General features: G+C 38.2%; 1 protein-coding gene across 4 annotated transcripts in view; it reads left to right on the top strand.

Moving 5' to 3' along the window:
- UACA (uveal autoantigen with coiled-coil domains and ankyrin repeats) overlaps window positions 1-13,224 on the top strand; it is a 101,127-nt gene extending 87,903 nt beyond the window's left edge. For 2 of the 4 annotated variants that reach the window (XM_028100330.2, XM_028100331.2), the window contains exons 14-19: window positions 473-509; window positions 1,325-1,377; window positions 3,361-6,099; window positions 8,027-8,179; window positions 10,028-10,093; window positions 13,153-13,224. In XM_028100330.2, coding sequence (XP_027956131.2) covers window positions 473-509; window positions 1,325-1,377; window positions 3,361-6,099; window positions 8,027-8,179; window positions 10,028-10,093; window positions 13,153-13,224 — 3,120 coding nt within the window. The remainder of the gene's footprint in view (window positions 1-472; window positions 510-1,324; window positions 1,378-3,360; window positions 6,100-8,026; window positions 8,180-10,027; window positions 10,094-13,152) is intronic. The other 2 variants (XM_088025129.1, XM_088025130.1) reach the window with 2 other exon arrangements.
- The last annotated feature ends 2,416 nt before the right edge of the window (window positions 13,225-15,640 follow it).

Genomic DNA, 15,640 nt, shown 5'->3' with positions numbered 1-15,640 from the left:
GTTCTTTCTCAAGATTGCTTGGGTTATTCGGGATCTTTGTGGTTCCACTCAAATTTTACTATTATTTGTTCTAGTTCTGTGAAAAATGCTGTTGGTATTTTGATAGGGATTGCATTTGATAGGGAAGGCATTTCTTCCTCTTGAGGTAAAGAAACCGCAGAAAGAGTGTGTATTGAAAGTTGTTTCGGTTCATTTGGGGCTCACTTTTTTTTTTCTTTTGAGCAGCAATGTTTTTCCTTGAAACGCTTGGCTGCTTTTATTAAAATGTTTAGTGAAGTAGTTTATTCTCAACTGGTCTCTCTAATTGTCACTAGTGCTGTGTCTTTTTGTGGTTTCAAGTAGAGTCATACTCAGGAGAAACGAGGAATGTTGAAAATGTGGTTTTAATGATTGGATCATTTAGAGCTAAAATAGATACAGAATTTAACAAAATGAAGCAATATTCGTCATAAATTTCTGCTTCTGATTTCAGAGCAATCATTTAGGATCAGGAAGTCATTTCAGTAACCGTAAGTACAAAAGCATAGATTATCATTACTATTCACCCAGTTCAAACAAAGAAGAATGTTTATACCTACTTATTTCGTCTAACTGTATATGACATTCTTGCCACTCAACTTCAGCCACTTGTGTGTTATACCTCAACACATGGAAGTAGGAAGAGGTGAAGATGCTAGTGTAGTAAGTTGTATCTTATATGAGTTACCAAACTTGCCTTGTTGATTAGGAGACATTTATCTTGTGATATTTGGAGCTTATTTTTTATGAAAAGAAACATAACGTAGTTTTCTGATTTGGAGAAATCTGTGGATATAGTCTCAAGGCAGGGAGGCATTTTAAAATTAGAAGTTACATAAATACTTATTTCTTATTTAAGACTATGTCATTAATATTAACTTTTGTGTATTATTTGCTAATTATAAATAATTCCTCTAGAAAATCCATTTTTTTTGCTTCCCAGGAAATATTAAATTATCCTCAAGCTCAGTACAATAGTATTTATCCCATAAATTGTAAAGAAAACCATTTTTATTTTGACTGATTGTAAGATACATATTTTATAATAATCATGTAGCTTACGTAGTCTAAGTCTTATATATTTCTAAAAACCAACTTAGTATCTGTTCAGAAGAATATAGATACTTCCCTTATGTATATAGAAATAATAAGGAAAAACAGGGATAATTTAGAACAAGGATAATTTTATGTTGTAACTCATGCTTTTGTTTTGTTTGAATAATAGAGAAGAGATAATAACACCAAATCAATTCTTAGCCTACTTTGGTATGGATATTTAAGTTATCATTTATTTGGATTTATGTAGGAAAAGAAGATATGCTTCTCAAACAGGGTCAAATGTACATGGCAGATTCACAGGTAAATCTGGATTTTAATGAAAAATTTATTAAAAATATTTGTGCTTTTTTAAAAAGGAAAACAGCATTGTATATTTATCAGTACATATACATTGAATAAGGTTTTCATTATCAAAGAAAAGTTGTTAGTGTTCTGAGTTTAATAAAAGCAGATATTACTGTTTCTGGTGCCCTCTAGAGTGTTTTTGATGACAGTAGCTTAAATAAGAGATTTGAATTATAGTTTCATTGTCTTTGATAGTAAGCCTGTATTTATTAACAGCGTTTGGTCAGCTCTTCATATTTGCCCATATAGAGGAGAAGACAGGTTACAAATAATTCAGAACTAATTTTTTGGGCTTTGAAATGTATTTTTCCTTATTCAGATATCTATTCTATGTGTTGGAAATTCACCTCAAAATAAGGAAAGCTTCCAAGAGGTAGTGTTGTCTGATTTTCTCGTTGATCTGCTTCTCACCTTTACTATCCAGTAGATACAAGTTTGCATTTTTAACACCTCCCATGGACTGAAGAGTTAAATATTTGGGCTTTTAAAGGCTTTTTTACATTCTGTCATTTATAGGTAGAATGAGTTAGGCTTTGTGTTGTCTCTAGATCACTTTAAGCTGGAGGGACTCCTGGGTGGCTCAGACGGTTAAGCATCTGCCTTCAGCTCAGATCATGATCCCAGGGTCCTGGGATTGAGCCCCGCATCGGGCTCCCTGCTCTGCGGAGAGCCTGCTTCTCCCTCTCCCTCTGCCTGCCGCTCCCCCAGCTTGTGCTCTCTCTCTCTCTGTCAAATAAATAAAATATTTAAAAAAAAAAGATCACTTTAAGCTGGAAACTTCTTAGATTCTAAGTTGAGAACATGGATATCATCTGAAAAGTATTTAAGATTAGATAAATATTTGATTGTAATAAAACAAGTCTGGAAATGGTAAAGATGTGTAAGTAATTGGTAAATTATCACAGTTTTAGTCTAAAGATCATTGGTAAATTGAAAGATAATTTAGAAGCAGAGTGAGGCTGGGAAATTATTCCATGTTGTTAATTTTCTTCTTCTTGATCCTGGGGAAGGCAGTATAGATTTAACTGAACAACAGTAAGACCTGCCTATTAAGATAGTGGAATGTATGCACAACACATAGCTTTTATCAATGAATTAGTACCTGTAAAGAGCCCTTGCTGTAATAGGCTGTATGGGAAAAAATAAAATAATTGAATTTAGTCTTTTGTGGTTATATGTTCTGTTTATGAACTATTTTTTGAAGAGTTTAATTATACTTCTTTTTTATGTCAGCTCTTAGTGGAGGGAATAAGATGTCAATCAAATTTTGTACTAAGATCATGTGGTAAATTCTAGTTCATCCTACTTGAGAGAAGGAAACTTGTTTCATTTTTGTGAGTTAACCAGTATTCTCTTGACAACTCATACTAGCCGTGCTTATTTTGGTGGTATTTTTATAATTTAAAGACCATTATGTTGGAGTTAACGAGGATATTCAGAAATTATATATCTTATTAGAAGTTATGTAATATATCATTCTGTGAAATAATTTGCAGATTTAAAATTGCAATACTTGTTTTGATTCGAGGGTTCTGATGACTTCAGAATCCTAAGTTCTAAGCACATTATGTGCCATAAAGCGTAGAAATAATAAATGTGTTTTGATACAGTTGGTATCTTTTGTGGGTAGTTATTGTGAATGGGGAAGGGAAGAGGAAGTAGTCCCCAGAGGCCACAACTATTTTCCTTCTTTGTTCTGCCAGCAATACACTTAAAGTGAACAGACTCTCTAAGTATCACTGCCTGAGAGCATATGAAGGGAATTGTACCCAGAACGGTTTTTCTTACCTCAAAAATCACTACTGTATTTTCCCAATATGCTAGTCTGAAAACCCCTTGACTGCTGATGATGTGGGAACTTTATAAGTTTGGCAAATAAGTCAATGTCTTCCTTAGGCTTTTGTGATTAGTATCTTTTTTTTTTGTTTCTCTTTTCAGTGTACTTCCCCAGGGGTGCCAGCCCACATGCAGAGCAGGTCTATGTTAAGACCACTGGAGCTGTCATTAACCAATCAGACCTCATATTCCGAAAATGACATTTTAAAGAAAGAGTTAGAAGCAATGAGAACTTTCTGTGAATCGGCAAAACAAGACCGCCTCAAGCTCCAGAATGAGTTGGCGCACAAGGTGGCCGAGTGCAAAGCTTTAGCGCTAGAATGCGAACGGGTCAAGGAGGATTCTGATGAGCAGATAAAGCAGTTAGAAGATGCACTGAAGGATGTGCAGAAGAGAATGTATGAGTCCGAAGGTAAAGTAAAACAAATGCAGACGCACTTTCTTGCCCTTAAAGAGCACCTGACAAGTGAAGCAGCCACAGGGAGCCACAGACTGACGGAGGAGCTGAAGGACCAGCTGAAGGACATGAAGGCAAAATACGAGGGCGCATCAGCTGAAGTGGGAAAACTGCGAAACCAAATCAAACAAAATGAGCTGTTAGTAGAACAGTTTAGGAGGGATGAAGACAAGCTGGTGGAAGAGAATAAGCGATTGCAGAAGGAACTGAGTACATGTGAAACGGAGCGAGACAAGAAAGGAAGGAGGGTCGCTGAGGTGGAAGGCCAGGTAAAAGAACTCTTAGCAAAGTTGGCCCTTTCGGTTCCGACAGAAAAATTTGAGAGCATGAAGAGCTTTTTATCAAGCGAAGTAAACGAGAAGGTGAAAAAAGTAGGAGAGATGGAAAGAGAGTATGAAAAATCACTTACTGAAATCAGACAGTTAAAGAGAGAGCTTGAGAATTGTAAGGCCAAACTGGCTCAGCACGTCAAGCCAGAGGAGCACGAGTGGCTCAAAAGCAGACTGGAGCAGAGAGCGGGAGAACTTGCGAAGAAGGTCACCGAACTCACGTCGAAAAATCAGACATTGCAGAGGGATGTTGAAAAGGTTTATCTGGATAATAAGCTCCTCAGCCAGCAAGTACAGAACTTAACAAGTGAAATGAAAAATCATTATGTTCCCCTACAAGTCAGTGAAGAAATGAAAAAGTCACATGATGTCACCGTTGATGAGCTGAAGAAACAGCTTTTAGATGTAACACAAAAATACACAGACAAGAAGCTGGAAATGGAGAAATTGCTGATGGAAAATGACAGTTTAAGTAAGAATGTTAGCCGCTTGGAAACTGTGTTCGTGCCCCCTGAGAAACACCAGAAAGAGGTCACGGCTCTGAAATCCAGTGTCGCTGACCTCAAACGACAGCTGTCTGAACTGAATAAGAAGTGCGGTGAAGACCGAGAGAACATAAATGCACTTGTGTCTGAAAACACTAACTTGAAAAAGACCCTGAGTACCCAGTATGTGCCGGCTAAAACCCACGAGGAGGTGAAAACCGAGCTGAAGGGTACACTGGATAAGGCCCACAGAGAATTACTAGATGTGAAGAAAAAATTTGAAGATCTCAATCAGGAATTTGTAAAAACAAAAGGTGAGAATGAAATCCTCAGAAGAAACCTGGAAAACACTCAGAGCCAAATAAAAGCTGAGTACATCAGCCTCCGAGAGCACGAGGAGAAGATGAGCGCCGTAAACCAAAGCATGGAGAGGGTGCAGGGTAACAGCGTGGAAATCCTGGCCGACTACAGAAAGGGGCAAGAGGAGATTGTGACACTGCATGCCGAAATCGAAGCCCAGAAGAAGGAACTTGACACGATACAGGAATGCATTAAGCTCAAATATGCTCCGATCGTCAGCTTCGAAGAGTGTGAGAGAAAATTTAAAGCAGCAGAGAAAGAACTAAAAGAACAGTTAGCAGAGCAGACGCAGAGATCCCATGTCAGGGAAGAAGAGGCCAAGAAGTACAAGCAGGAGAATGACAAGTTGAAGAAGGAGATTGGCACTCTTCAGAAGGATTTAAAGGATAAGAATGTTCTCGTTGAGAACTCTCATGACACGGAGAGAGCACTAAACAGGAAAACAGAAGAGCTAAACAAACAGTTGAAAGACCTGTTACAGAAATACACGGAGGTGAAGACTGAGAAGGAAAAGCTGGTCAACGAAAATGCCAGACAGACTTCTGAGCTTCGCGCAGCCCAGACCCTTCTGCAAAAGCAGCATGTTCCATTGGAACAGGTGGAGGCCCTGAAAAAATCTCTTAACAGCACCGTTGAGCATCTAAAGGAGGAACTGAAGAATAAGCAGAGGTGTTATGAGAAAGAGCAACAGACAGTGGCCAAACTGCATCAGATGTTGGAGAACCAAAAGAATTCTTCGGTGCCCCTGGCAGAGCATTTGCGGATTAAGGAAGCATTCGAGAAGGAAGTGGGCATCATAAAGGCCAGCCTGAGGGAAAAGGAAGAAGAAAGCCAAAACAAAACTGAAGAGGTCTCCAAACTCCAGTCCGAGGTTCAGAACACTAAACAAGCATTAAAAAAATTGGAGACGAGAGAGGTGGTTGATTTGTCTAAGTATAAAGCAACAAAAAGTGATTTGGAGACCCAGATTTCCAACCTAAATGAGAAACTGGCCAATCTGAATAGAAAGTATGAAGAAGCCTGTGAGGAGGTGCTGCATGCCCAAAAGAAGCAACTTTCTGCCAAAGATGAGAAGGAATTACTACATTTCAGCATTGAGCAAGAAATCAAGGATCAGCAGGAGCGGTGTGATAAGTCCTTAACAACAATCACAGAGTTACAGAAAAGAATCCAGGAATCGGCCAAACAAATTGAAGCAAAAGATAATAAGGTAGGCACCGAGTAGTCTGCATGGCTTGGTGTTGGCTGTCCCCGAGCAGAGCTGCCGGAGTGGGACAGGGCCCTTTACAACAGCATGCCACAGGACAGGGTTACAAAAGCATTAACTACGTGACCATTAAATGCCACCTTTCCAGTTAGACTATGGTGTGCGAGGAAATTCAGGATTGAAAAAAAAGTAAAGTTATAGAGACAAAAGCCTTTCTCCTTTGGTTTCCTCAACTGGTATAGCTAAGAACTGAGGAAATGATGGGGAGACTCAAGGTTCACTTGCCTCCTAAGTGAATGGTCATTCCGGTGGGTTGTAGGGTACTGGAAAGGTGATGAGAGAGAGGGAGAAGAAAGCTGTTTCTGGGCTGTAAGAAATGAAGGACACGAGGGAGCACCCCAGACTTGATCTTGGCACTCACCCATGCCAGTAACCGAGCCCTCCCAATTTCTTGTATACCCTGTCCTCATATCTTTCCACAGACTGGTCTCCTCACCTGGAACGCCCTGCCCCTCCTGCCTCTTGAGTTAAGTCTTGTACATTCCTTCATACCCACTTCAACACGTGTCCTCCTTCCTGAAGCCTTCATTGTCCAATCTAGCCTCCAGTAAACTATTCCTCTCCCAAAATGCATGTTTTCTGTTAGTGCTGCCATCCATTTCAGATGTCTAGGTTACTGTCTCAGAGTTATGTGGTTGATCTTCTCAACCAGCTCATAAGGTCAGGTTTGTAACTTACCTTTTCTTCTTACTTATTCTCATGATACAATTTATAGAATAGGTGCCCAACAATATTTTTGAAACTGGTAGTGGGCATAAAGTGTGTACTATGAAGATGAGAAATCAGGAAGGTTGGGTGCATTTTTATCAGTTCAATAAATAATTATTAAATGCCTTCTATATGCCAGGTGCTGTGGTCCGTTCTGCGGGTACAGTGACACTTAAGAGCAGACACATCCCTAGCCCTCCTCAGTGGAGAAGTGCGAGTACTAACTTGACCCATCTGCTCATATGGCCCAGAATTTAAATGCTCTTTGCTTGTTCCGAAGGTTGTTATAATAGTGTATAATTGCAATAGCAAGTTATTAATAGCTGCTTAAAATTGTTGCCACTTATTGAGCATATACTACATACCAGGCATATATTTATGATTGCATTTGATTTTATTAACTATGAAAGAACTCCCCCTTTCCCTGATAAAGGAACTAAAGCTCAGAAAAGGAAAGGAAATTAACCAAGCTCACACAGCTAATAAATAACAGGTCAGGCTGATTTTAAATAAAGCCTTTGCTCTCTCCACTAGTCTGAACAGCCTCCTGATTTTTTCCCTCTTTAAGACAAAGCAGTCTAAAATCATACCTTCTTTTTTTTCCAAACACATTTTTTTTATTATTCTTATGTTCAGTTAGTCAGCATATAGTACATCATTAGTTTTTGATATAGTGTTCGACGATTTCATTAGTTGCGTATAACACTCTGTGCTCATTACATCACACATTCTTGACAAGAACCAGGCACATAAGTTAATGCTAGACTTACATGAGCCATGCTCTCTTTTCAAACTTTGTTGGAGGCAATGCCCCATAAGTTCCTATGTTTCGAATGAACTGGAAGATAACCTGTAGACTTTCTTAAGTACTTAAATATTATCTAAGAATAAAAAGGCTGAGGTCACACTCCAATCTTAGGATATATATTTATTCTCAATTCGGTAATGCTTTTGTAAGGAATTTACTGAGAGGAATTTAATGGAAGAACTTATATATTGTATATACTGTTGATCATAATGTTGACAATATTCATTCCTCAGTTTTCTGGCCTATGAAGATAAATTGTGTGCCTCAAGGAGTGATTTTTGTGTAAAGGTGTTCATGAGAATCAAATAAGTGAATAATACAGGTTTATCCCAGACTTTTTTCTTTCTTTATAAGATAACAGAACTGCTTAATGACGTGGAAAGACTCAAGCAGGCCCTCAGCGGCCTTTCACAGCTCACGTCCCCGAGTGGGAGTCCCGGCAAGAGGCAGAGCCAGCTGGTTGACACCCTGCAGCAGCAAGTGAAGTCCCTGCAGCAGCAGCTGGTTGTGAGTAGCCAGCCCCGGAGCCTTCGTGCCCCTGTGTGCGGGTTCACGTAGTTGGTAAAAGTTTACTTAGAAATCACATTAATTTGTGGCTCTGCTCAGGTCCAGGAAGGTAACCATTTTTGCCCAAAGTTACTTGTACTCGTGGTGTATTGGGTGCCTACAATATGCCAGGCATGGCCCTGAACACTTGGCATACTTTGACCTTGATCTTCATCACCGCCCTACAAGGTTTTATTCCCCTGATTTAATTCTTAAGGAAACAAAGATGAAAATACTTGAGGCCTAGGGACATGCAGCTAGAATTTAATCCTGGGACTGGCTGACTCCAAATCTGGTATCTTTCTAACTCTAAAATATTGGTCCACTCAACTTTTAAAGGAGGTGTTCTTTTTTTTTTAGAAATAGTATTTTATACTTACAAATAAAGGTAGGCATCCCTCTGGTTTTATACCTTATGTATTAAAAGAAAACATCTGGAAATATATATATTCATATATAGGTATCCTATATGCGTATATGTGTCTCCTTTCTATGTGAAAGAAAGCAACTGGATTGAGAAACTGAAGACGGGAGCTCAGTTCTAAACTCCTCCACTTAAAAGCGAGTGACATAGAACATTCCCCTTAATCCTTGGCCTCCTTATCTATAAAGTAGGCTAGTAAGAACAAATTACTTATTTGGTTGCTTTTTTAATCAGATGAGGTAATATAACATGCATGGAAATGCTAAGGAAAACATATCCTGCTCAAATGTAAATTGTTGCTAATAATTTCCAATTTTAAAGGAATTGGTTAGGAGTTGTTTTTGAATAGAAGAAAGCTATTTTTTAAGGGTTCATTTTATTAACACCCCTGGCCTACAAATTAATGATGACAAATTACTGATTTGGATCTTATCAAAAGGATATGGTAGTCCCTTCAATAATTCGAAATATTGGTTTATTATTTATTATGTTCATGACACTGTGCTAAACACTGTCAGGGATAGAGTACACAGGTTTTGTCCCAGGGAGCTCTGGGTAGGTAGAGAGGCAAAATACAGATCCACGAAAAGTAAAATAACAAGACCACAAATAACAAATATAGAATTGAGAATAAGATCCCAGATTCTAAGTGATTATGAATTCACAGGAAGGAAGGATCACTGGTGTGGTGGGAGCTAGTTAGAGAGGAAAGAAACAGCTGGCCTGAACCTGTAAGGTAGATGGTGTTTTGGTAGGTGAATGGAACACAGAGAATCTTTCAGGCAAGGGAAATCGTAGGGAGGGAGGGGTGGAGTGGAACGCAAGAGGCATACCCGCGGGGCAGTGAGATCAGCCTGGCTGGTCACGGGAGCTGTATTTGTGGCGAAACTGCCAAGCCTGTTGAGAAGCAAGCGCATGAGTCTGGATTCTCTTTTATATGGAATAAAGTTTCTCCCGAGGTTTTTGAGCCAAACGTGGTATGAGCAAAGAGAAGCATGAGAGGAGATAAAATCTGGAGGCAGGGAGACAAGATGGGAAGCTTTTGCAATAATCCAAAGTAGAAGTTGGTAAGTGTCTGGATGGTCTCGTGGCATTAGATGTGAACTGAGGCAGTAAATTTCATGGTACCTAGGACAAGTGGCATTGTTTTCACTAGGAATGTTCCCACACATTGATTAGGAAAGTTTATACTACTGTTACGCTATGAAGTTTTGCATCTGGTGGGTCCAAGGTGGTTTGTTACAAGGTGTGGCAGGAGCATAACATGGTAGGAGCACAATACTGTTGTGTAGCATCAAGCCTGAAGGTGGCATTATCACAAGCCTCCATGCGTTTGAAAACGTGAATGCTGATTCTCTGATCTGTCCATCTTTCCACATATCTAGGACGCCGACAGACAGCACCAAGAGGTGATTGCAATTTATCGGACACATCTTCTTAGTGCTGCACAGGTAAAAAAAAACTCTTCCTCCTTTGGAAAAGATTTCATTTTATTCTTTTTATTTCTAAGAATCCTTTCAATTTGATTTTTTAAAAATTCCAGTATAGTTAACATACAGTTCTGTATTAGTTTCAGATGTACGATATGGTGATTCAACACTTCCATACATCACCCAGTGCTCAACACAGCTGCACTCTTTAATCCCCATTTTAGAGAAGACCATTGATTATTTTCAAGTAAATTTATGTGAAAGTCATTGATGTGTAAAGTAGTTGTATCCCATATGCTTATTTAAAAATAATTGTGTTTCTTTTAATCATGGCTTGTATATCTCCCAGAGAAATTTACAAAGCTATATGGTAACACAACATCTTAAATTTAGTGTTCTCTCCATCTGCTTGTCACTCATTTTATAGACAGTTTGGCAACATATGATGGCAGCGCATGTTAATGGTACTGCTAGCTGGAGATAATGCCTTGACATCCATACCTGGCTGTCAGCTAAAGAGAGTGGAAAGGACCCCTAAAACTTTACTGTTTCTCAGGAGTATTTCTTGAAATGTAGGAAATACTATAAAAGTGCAAAAATGACAAGGGGTGCACAAAATTATAAGAGTGTAAGAAAAAGAATTGGTTCTGTGAGATTATCAATAATATTTATTTATTGAGGCTTAAACTCAGTGAAGCATAAGATTAAGAATTCCCTTCTTTGGGGGTATAATGAGAAAGCTTTCTTTAGAAAAATAAGAAAATGTTTAGCATATGAAGAATACTATACTTAATGCTCTGTAGAAACCCTATGATCAGCATCTCCAAAATTCTCAGAATAGATTTTTCAGGAAGACGTATTACAAGAGACAATGTTAGAATGGCAGGTGAGATATAACAGGACTTGTTTAGGATTTGAAGTGTCAGCCCACACTGTTTTTGTTTTGTTTTGTTTTGTTTTTAAAAGGTGTTGAGATGAGAGAAAGCTTCTAAGAAGGTCATTTTTTAATAAAAGGAACTAGGTAAAATAATAAAAAGGAAGAAAGTTTACAGTGTCAAATTCTTAAAGTCAAAAAGCCTTCCTTTTCTATAGGGGATGCAGGAGAAACAAATAGAAAAGAATGAATGGTATGATTGGCTACTTTCTTTTGAGGAGCTAGAAGATGAGCTGGGTTTTGAAAGTACAGTTGACCCTTGAACAGTGGGAGGCAGGGGTGCAGACCCTGCATGGTTGAAAAATCTGCGTATAACTTTTGATTCCCCCAAAAACTTGACTACTAATAGTCTGTTGTTCACTGGAAGCCTCACCAATAATATAAGTAGTCAGTTAACACATATTTGGTATGTTATATTTATTAAATATTTATTATATACTGTATTCTTAGAAAAAAAGAGAAAAGACAATGTTATAAAGAAAATCATAAGAAAGAGAAAATACATGTATAGTACCATATGGTATTAATAAAAAAAAGAAATCTGTGTCTCTGTGGACCCATGGTTTGAACTCCTGTTGTACTGTATATTGCAGTTGTTAGAGAAGACAATTGATGGACGACAGCAGAATAGGAACTTTAGGAGGAAAATGGTAGAAAAGTGTAGAAGATGTGTATTAGAGAGGATGAGGAACTCATTCAGGTCTGATATTGGCCAGAGGAGGAAGAGCATGCGCTCGCCGAAAAACACTGCAAACTAACGAGCCTTTCAACTTTGTCTAATGTATGCTTCCAAAAGTTGAAATTCTACTGACTCCTAATGAAACATAACAAAAACAACTGGCATCTGAAATAGTCTTGCCTTCTGGCATCATAAAGTTAACTAAGAAATTCAGTTTAGTCAACTATGGCTAATGTTTGAAATTTAAACATCCTGCTGTTATAGAAACAGATTTTGGAAGCATAACTTTTTATATTAATAGGAAGTGTTATGCTGAAACCTATTCAAGTGTTCAAGCAAAGAAAAAGGGGAAGAGGGTGTTGTAAGCCTACCATATTGACTCGCATTTAATCAACCTCTTGCCATCTTTTTAAGTCCAAAGTGTTTCTTCCTAAATATAAATGGCTAACATTCATATAAAAAGATCTCAACCTCATCGGTAATGGGTAAATGCAAATAAACAAGGAGGTACCATTTTTCACCTATGGGATTGACAAATATTAAACAAGACGATAGTCTGTAGTGTTGGGCAAGGTGTCTGGGAAGTTGGCATTTATACCCTGTTGGTGGGAGTGCAAATTGTTACAATGCTGATAGAGGGAAGTTTTGTAGTGCTTAGCAAAATTAGCAATTGAGCCTGCTTTTGACCCGGCAATTTCTTCTCTAGGAATCTGCCCATAATGGGCGACACTGGGGCACCTGGGTGGCTCAGTCATTAAGCGTCTGCCTTCGGCTCAGGTCATGATCTCAGGGTCCTGGGATCGAGCCCACGCATCGGGCTCCCTGCTCAGCGGGAAGCCTGCTTCTCCCTCTCCCACTCCCCCTGCTTGTGTCCCCTCTCTCGCTGTGTCTCTGTCAGATAAAAAAAAAAGATGGGCAACACGTTAAATGGCCATCGTTGGGAGAACGAGTAAAGAAACGATGATATATCCGTACACTGGAATATTATCCAATAACTTAAAATAATTAGGGATACAGCTGGGGAAAGACTTTGCGACATGAGGTGAAAGGGCAAGTTGCAAAATCATACATGTGATCCTACTTAGGATAAGAATATAAGTATGGGGCCTTTTTCGTTGATTACTTTTCTAATTACAAAAACATTTCTTAGCAGGAGCAGGAAAAAAAAACTTCATAGCTGACTTTGCTTATCTATAACTCATGCTGCCCCTATTATCTGAGCTGTTATTAAGAGAGGAAAGGAGAGGAGTTTGTCCATCTGTCTTCTGATAAGTGTTGAGAGCAGCTGGTCTGTACTACTTTGAAGCTGACTTTCCAGTAAATCCTTTAGAATATCACCGCAGTGATGAGGCTTTAGCATTTGGTGAATCACAACCACTTAGGCCCTGTTTCAAAGCCTCGGTCTTTCAAATTCTTGTGTAAATGAAGATGACATAAAATGTTTCTGCCTTTCTTCTTTCTCTCAAGGGTCACATGGACGAAGATGTGCAGGCGGCCTTACTCCAGATCATACAGATGCGGCAGGGGCTTGTGTGCTAACAGCAGTCCTGACCAGCCAGGGTGTGCTTTAGCTGTGGTGCTGAGCATTCCCTGTGCAACTCCACGGCCTTCCTGGGCTGCCGTGTGCTAGTATAATTGAAATAAAATATATTTTGTTTCATCAGCAAGTTTTTTTTTTTTTAACTAGATGGGTATGTTACTGAGTTTTTCCATATCAGTTCAAATCTTATAGTCTATATATGTTAATTTTACAGTTAGGCAAACAACCCAACACTGTCTCGGATGGACTACGTATATTTAAGCTGTTGAGTCCCTAATAAAACATAAGCCACCTTCGTAGGTCCATAATGAAGAAGGGTTAGGCTGAAATAATTTTTAAAGATTTCTTTCAGGGAAATTAATTTGGTAAGTGGATCAAAAGATCTTTCAGATCTTCAGTTGAGCCATGAGACCAAATGTGATTTTAAGGAATGCATCATAACTTGGCTGGCCAAGTTGCATTTTTATTGAAGTAACTTCATGAGTGCCTTTGACTTCTTTTAGAGGTACAGATTTTTTTCTTCTTACACTAGTAACTTTTATGCCCCTTTAAATACATTTCTTTTCATAAAGTGGTGTGCAGTGCTAAATTACATTTAGATTAAAAACAGGCAAGGGTAGGATGTATTAGGAATTTATATTAAAATGGCCTCAGAATATCCACAGCAGTATCTTAATTTTTCACTTGTGGTGATTTCTCTCACCATAGTATTTAGAGAACTATGATAAATGGTATACTAGATTTTTCAGAGTGTCAAATATTTTAGGCTTTTTAAAGCAATTACTTTGACATTTGCTACTATAGTAACCAAACATTCATTATACACACATCCTCCAAATACTTTGTACTTATTTATAGGAAAATTGCACTAATAAAATTAATAATGTGAAATGCAGTTTTCATGCAAAATTAGAGAACTGATTTTAGAAAACAGATCTTTCAGGTTTCAGATGAAAGTACAATAATAGAGTAAACTGTAAGAATGTAGATCACAAGGAAATGATAAAATTGGCCATGTATTAGTAAATACTCTATTGTAACCAACCATTTTTATTAACTACATCTCATTAAGGAGAGTTTATATGTTTTGCTATTTTTATTAATATTTTGTTTACCATTCAGATCGAAGATTACTAATTTGACTGTTAGCAAATAAACTGAACAAATGAATCCTTTCAACCAAGTTTTCGTTTAATTGCAAAATGTGCCTTAGCAATAATCTTTGAACATTGTGAACCAGATTTCTTTTCTTTTCTTTTCTTTTTTTTTTTTATGCCCAATGTGGGGCTCGAACTCACGACCCTGAGATCAAGAGTCACATGCTCCACCGACTGTGCCAGCTGGGCGCCCCCGAACCAGATTTTTTGGTTCCAATTTTGTATAATAACAAGGATGAAGAGCCATCAAAATAGCTTCTCCCACCAGAAACCATCACATTTCTTCAGTATAGAAACAACAGTGAAAAGTCAGAATTGGATTTATTTTTAATTCTTTAGATAGTTTACATGAGCAGTATTTGGATTCTTTAATTTGTATATTTAATGTTGTCCTTTGGCATGAGTTCTGTTTCATGAGTTTTATTTAGGTCTTCTTTGAAGCTCTATAGCAGAGAACGTTCTTTACTGAATAGTCACATTTCAGTGTTGTATTTTCCTTAATAGAAGTGGGAGGGGAACCTCATGTGTATTTTAATTTGTCTTCAGTCACCAATAAAATGTGGAATATTGTTTTGAACATCCTCGTAAAAGATTTACAAGGTCATTTATGCCACGTTCCACTTTTTAGAATTTGGTGTCGAGCACGAAGGGGTCCAACGTACAGATGATTTTGCCCTTTTTCAGTCTGCCGCATAGAGTGGAGGAGCAAGTGACCTCCTTGAATTAATCCCATTGTCTCATTCACCCACCTTTTGATATCAAAGGCAGAGATTGCATCTATGACACTGAAGGCTAAAGCTTCTTAGATAGTAAACAAGTGGAATATACAGAGTGGGTGATGCTGGTCTCTCTGCTGTTCTGTGTTCAGAAAAATGAGGACATCTGCAGGAAGGTTAGCTGTGTCAGAGATGGGAGTGCTCTCTAAAAGAATCACCAGATTCCTTTTGGGATGCGTTCCTTTGTTGAAAGCTCTATTACTCTCCCACTATTTCATTTCATTCTTATCATTCCTGCTTCATTCTTATCATTCCTGCTTCATTGGGAAAGCTCATTCTTTTTGCCAGAGGGTCTGTGTTATAAAGAACTATTAAAATGGAATATTCATTCAACGAACATCTTAAACTTTAATATTACAGTCACTTTATTCACTAGCTATACCTGCGCTCTTCTATAACTCTGGATGAATGTAGCTTAATCTTTCTGATGGCTTGCTTTTTATTTCAACCTTTGCTCTTGACCCTAGCCAAATATTCCGTGG

The sequence above is a fragment of the Eumetopias jubatus genome, unplaced genomic scaffold (assembly GCF_037043125.1).
Source record: "Eumetopias jubatus isolate StellerSeaLion01/CBP00866 unplaced genomic scaffold, mEumJub1_p1.0 scaffold_7, whole genome shotgun sequence".
Taxonomy (NCBI): domain Eukaryota; kingdom Metazoa; phylum Chordata; class Mammalia; order Carnivora; family Otariidae; genus Eumetopias; species Eumetopias jubatus.
Note: the sequence above shows the minus strand (reverse complement) of the source record. Positions and strands in the feature narration are given on the sequence as shown.